This window comes from Phlebotomus papatasi, chromosome 2 (genome assembly GCF_024763615.1).
Source record: "Phlebotomus papatasi isolate M1 chromosome 2, Ppap_2.1, whole genome shotgun sequence".
NCBI lineage: Eukaryota > Metazoa > Arthropoda > Insecta > Diptera > Psychodidae > Phlebotomus > Phlebotomus papatasi.
The window spans coordinates 40979141-40985088 of NC_077223.1; the positions used below are offsets into that span (position 1 = coordinate 40979141).

Consider the following 5948-nt stretch of genomic DNA (forward strand, 5'->3'; position numbering starts at 1 on the left):
GTACGTTATAGCTGGATCTGATATAACAGCTTCCGACTAAAAAAAATAGATAAGCTTGTGGCTGCGCTGAGTGGTTTAAAAATTTCAGAAAATTTACAAATTTGACCCGTGAAGAACTTCATAACTGTGAGGCGGCATTTATAGGGGGGACTTTTGATTCGAAACTGTTCTTTCGAAATAAAAATGTCTCACTGAGCTTTCTGACCGTGTCATTTTGCCTACTCTCAGGCGCACAAAATATCGCACTGAGCTTTCTCTGAGTGACAATTGCCTACCTTTTGACGCATAAAATATCGCACTTTTCATCATCCATTAATATTTACTTGGTAACCCTTTGGTTTCTATTAAATTACCACGTACCTCAAAGCAATTTTGAAACGTTTCGGAATAAAATAGAAAGTCTGCTAGACTTTCTATTTTAGTCGAGACACAAATGGGAGTATTATAACAGCTAACTGAGAGATTTTATTCAGACACAAACCTCAAGGGGAGATTTTCCAAGACTCGCCGGTGCATAGCACAGTGGGGTGCATTTTTTAAATACCCTCGTTTAAATGCAGGCTGATAGTCTACCCAGAGATTTCACCGCCCTTTTTACCAATTATACCACGAGACCCCCATTTTTGTAAATGCCTTCTTAATTTTATTCCCTGAAGTCGTAGCATTTTGTATATACAAATGGATATCAATTATTAAAATAATTATAAATGGCATTTAAGTTACGGATAAGGCATCTTGTCGAATATAATTTTGTTTAACACAACGAAAAATGTATTGTGGGTGGTTTTGGATTGATGAATGAGTTCTAGCTAAAGAATTTAACTCTGACAATGTCTGAGAAGAAAAAAATGAACGTGATGAAAAACGAATTGGACAAACAATTCATCATTTTGTAAATGTTCCTTCCCACACTCCTCACACAGATTAAAACAATTATTTCACACAGATACATTTTCGATATTTGTGTTTTATTTGCAATTGCATAAATTACATTCTCATTAGTCATTCTCGTGTCACAAACAATCTCCCAAACTACCCTTTTCATATCCCTCATTGCAAATTTGTTCTATATTCCGAGAGAATTCATACTATTTCTGCATGTGAAATGTCATTTATTTTGATAAACAAATTTGCGTGAACTTTTTTTGCCTGGAACATTCTGTTTAAAACCTCTAGCGACTCTAGTGAAAAAAAGCTTCATGATATGCTCTGAATAAAACCAGATAGAAATTAATCCAATCAACTCACTCAACATTTTGAACAATTTTCACTAATATTTGCTGAAATTTAGTGTGGAAATATTTATTGAAAGGTTTATTGAATTGCATCTCAAAGCCTCATATCGCTAAATTTAAAGTTTTAGAGAGCACAAACTTGTGGACATTTTCATTAGAGTGTACAAATTGTTGTGGAAATTCCACATTGACGAATGTTGAATAACTTTTCCAGCAGAAATACTAAAATCGACAATCCGTAACCAGTCAGTATTATCATGATAATGACATAGCAATCGATAAGACGAACACTGCCAAAATTTTGCCCTTTAGACGTGCATTCGGGTTTCTTTGAGTATATTTTTCCTACTTCACGTTCCTGTATACCGTGTTCTCGCATCTTGAATAGGCTGCAAAAGCGAAAAGTCAAAGTGAGTTTGAAACTTGGAAATGAGAATCTTCTATCTGGCAAATATGAGATAAATTAGATGAATACAAATACCAGTTTTATTCTGTTTAGGTATCTATACCTTTTGTTTTTCGATTTTTTTAGGAATACTTATATGATTAAGAATTTGAACTAAAATAAAATTTTATTATATTGCAAAAAAAAAATCGAGAAAATCAGAAGTTTTCCAGTATTTTAACTCACGTAAACCCTTAGTACCTTTAATGGAATAAAATTTTGCTATATATTAGGTGAGATTCTTAGCAATCTCACCTACTATAATCCTAACAAAATCTCATGTCCTCCGATCGGTCCCAAACTTTGCCAGAATGTGTTTGCCACTTCTTGATCACGAATAGATAGCTAAAAACCGTTCCCGTTCGTCCGTCCGTCCGTCCGTCCGTCCGTCCGTCCGGCCGCTCTTTGGAGCTTAATAGCTCCTAAACTAAAAGAGATATGGACTTGCGGTTTTCGGAAAAGGTTATATATCGTATGAAAATTGCAACTTGGTGCATTGACCCCCTACCCCCCACCCCTCCTTCCGCCATTTTGAATACCCTCCCTTTTATTGCTTTCTCAATAGCTTCGCCCCTATGGCATCGATCGGGCTCAAATTGTAGTATGTTATAACCGGGTCTTGGAGCTTTCGATCAATACCAAACTGAAGTCCGCAAACCCCCCTGACCCGAGCTAACTATAAGGGTACAAAAAAAAATTCTTAAAATTGCCATAACTCCCGTTCTAATTGTCAGAATTTAAAAAGTGAGGACATTTTGGAAAGCTCCTGTGAAATACCACTTCTTCTTCTAACATCGGAAGTTCATAAAACTACTGCTAGGGGCGGTATTATTAAAAAGAAAAATTTTCAATTTTCTAAGTTAATTAACTCAAAAATTCCCTTGTGCATCATGCTGAAATTTTAGTATGTTGTAGCCGCACATTATACCTATCAAACAAAAAAAAATACCTAAGTCGATCCATAACCCCTGACCCGAGCTATAAGGGGTCAAAGTTCGAATATTGACTGGCCTCTATCTCCGGTTCTAATTAACATTTTGACCCAAATTTTGGGTTTTTGGTTTTGTCTCGATGAGAACTTTCAGATATAAGTTCAAAAAGTCACCACAGGTGGCGCTGCGATACCGTCAAAATACATCAAAATTCAAAGTCATTTTTCTCAAAAACGGCATTGTGCAAGTTAATCAAATTTTAGAGTTTTTTTAGTTTAGGCTATGAGATTTCCAAAAAGTGGCGTAAGTGCGCTGTGGTTATAATAGAACCGGAGATATGAGGGGTCAAATTTCACGAAATTCAAAAAATCATATCTCCGATTCTATTTGACCGATTTTGAGGAGTGAGAGCTTAAACGAAAGATCTCACTAAATGCTACATTTTTTTAGAACATTAGAACTTCGTAGGAATAACCCCAATAGGGCGCCACAATCGAAAAATCAATTTCAATATCACATAACCTCAATTATCTCGACTGTCGCTGAACCGATTTTGATGATTACTTCAACATAATTGTAGAGGACATTTGTCTCTATATTTCGTCCATACATCATTTTCCGCTCAGACTGCGCTGTCTCTCCGATTTTGCCGTTTGAGTGTGTAAAAATTTACTTTTTCACACTTAAGTAAATCAGATGCCAATTTGACTGCTTCTACTCCAATAAGACACTTAAAATAGGGTTTTAAATGGAAAGTCTCACAAAATACAACAATTCTTTGATATAGTTGAAGTTCATCAAATGAACACTTGGGGCGCTCTGGGCGAAAGAACGAGTTCAAAAACAAACAATCTCGATTATATCGGCTTCTGATCAATCGATGAGATCAAGTACTATGGCATAATTATAGAGAACATTCTAGTCTACATTTCACCTATATATCACTTTTCTGTCAGTCCATCCAAATCCTTGATATTTTGGTTTAAATAAAAAAAATTGTATAGTTTCACGAATTTGATTCAAGATAACTGAATGACGTCGTGTGAGTTAGCTCACATTAAGAATCTCTCCTACATAAGCCGGTTAGGATTATCTGTCCCTTTTATTTATGAAAATAAGTATAACTGGGAAATAAAAAAAAAATCTTGTATCGTTTTTCAGTTCTTATTTGCCCTTTTTTCTAAAGAATGTTTAAGTATGAATCAAAATTCTCTATAGTAAAGTATGGACTCACCTTACTTTTAAAATTTCCTTATACGGTGAAAATTTCTGTATGGCATACCAGGGATCAGTTACTTGGATAAATTCAATTTCCATTAAACCACACTTTTCATGCTCATAAAAAGTTTCCTCGACCAATTTGTATGCTGTCGAAACCTCGGCATGAAAGGCAAAGAGACCCTCTCGCATCTTTGCAACCCCCAGGCTCTTCTCCATGAACCGGTCCTTCTTGTTCGGTGGTGCAATTTTAGTCTCATATACGGCTTTCCTGATGGGTTCAGTAGCAGTTTTAAAATAATAGCGATTATAAACAATATCCTCAACTCCAAAGTTTAGGTTAGATTCCAGAAGATCCTTGAGAGTAGAAATACTACTTGTTGTGGATTGAAGAAGTGCAACGATATTGGCTGTATATGATGTGTACAAAAAGAACATAGCCAGAAACATAAAGAAGGAAGCTATTCTACCTGGTAGAATGTCAATGTCCATATGTTGCCCTTGTTGTGTTATAGCTCCCATTGAATTCATGACAACATCGCTCAACCTTGGGATGTCGTCAGGGCGATAATCTTCTTGCATTTTAACACTAGTTTTCCATACAAAGAAACAGACTAAGGTACAAACCACTACGAGAATCATTGCTGAAATCCAGACCAAGTCTTGATATGGCAGGTAAAAGATATTTGCGACATACGAAAGTGGAGGTGGACGGAAGATAAAGGCTGCATGGGTAGGGACTGTCATAGAAATGTAATCTATAATGGGGACACGTTCTGTGGTCATAAACAATGATGTTCCCCCTAAATCTGCCTTATCATCCAATAAATCGCCAACCATTCCGTCCCAGTGGCCGTTGCTCCTATTCTTAGTGCCCCAGACGGGTTGATATCGGAACCTTCGGGTCGCGTTCACGATGTCGAAAAGATAATTAGTCAATACATAATTCACCTTTGTGATGGAGTCAATGTGACGGTTCCTGAAAAGGTGAAATTGCTCATGAAAATCCTACTTAAAAGCTCAAATTAAGAGGTTTTTTTTATGTTTCTTGTATCAAGGGGCTTATAACTATTTAAAAAAAAATTAAAAAATATTACGTGAATTAAATTTTAACTTTACAAAACTGATTGAATCTTTTATACTTCATTGTAATACTTAGTGGATAATTCACCTGTAATCAGTGAGATGATTGAAGGTATCATTGTTTGTAATAACAATTGATGCTGTAAGAGGATTTCTATGGAGATTCATACGGCTCTTAAACAATACTACACCGGGACGACTAACATGAATACCATGGGAAACACTCCAGTTGCCATAATCCTCAGATATTACTTCCAACGTGGGTTTAATCTTATAAACTGCACTCGGAAGTGATTAATATAAAGTAAATTAGTAACAGAAAATACATTTTTTTACCATGTTTCATAGAAATTGCGGATGCATTCATTGCTTCAGCAAGGATAACGTTGCTATCAAGTCTCAAAGGTATTTTTTCAAGGAGTTTCTTGTGATCATTAGCACCGTTGAGATTTGTGAAGAGGAGCCAACGTGTTGGATGAGCCAATATGATGTGATGAATTTCTAAAAGGATATCTCTCGCTGAAGGACAATCTAAATCCACGATATTGAGAATATCATTCGTCCTATACGTTGGTTCAAGGAAAGCTTTTGGATTCACTATAATCGAAAGGTTAGAAATTTTTGCAATTCTAACCAAAAATTCTGGGCGACAATTTAGTAATGAAATTGTTGTAGGTATTTTTTCATTTAACAAAAAATCCTTCAAGAAACGTTCAGAAATTTCACATTTTACTCTACCAATCCATAGAATCAGAACGAAAACCAATAAAGAAACTACATTCAACCTCATTTTGACTGTATCTATATTTTTTCCCTGACTTACAAGACTTTTATACCGAAAACTATCCCTGCAGGTTTAAAGGGTGGTTATTTGCAAAATTGCTCTCATTTGCAAATAATGATACGTTAGATCGAGAAACTATGATAAAGTCTAGAAAAATATTGACAAAATTGCATGAGGTGATTTTTGCAAATACACTCTTACCTCTCTGAGCGGATTGAAACAATATCAACAATGTTTGTATTTGGAAGTAA

The 5948-nt window shown here is 35.5% G+C and overlaps 1 protein-coding gene across 1 annotated transcript; it reads right to left on the reverse strand.

The window, feature by feature from the left end:
- Positions 1-996: 996 nt before the first annotated feature.
- Positions 997-5703, reverse strand: LOC129802362 (glutamate receptor ionotropic, kainate 2-like). Its single transcript, XM_055848113.1, has 4 exons — positions 5250-5703; positions 5002-5191; positions 3847-4809; positions 997-1624 (listed from the first exon to the last, which is right to left on the reverse strand). The coding sequence occupies exons 1-4, from the start codon at positions 5701-5703 to the stop codon at positions 1390-1392; spliced, it is 1842 nt and encodes a 613-aa protein (XP_055704088.1). The 3' UTR covers positions 997-1389.
- Between the last annotated feature and the right edge of the window lie 245 nt (positions 5704-5948).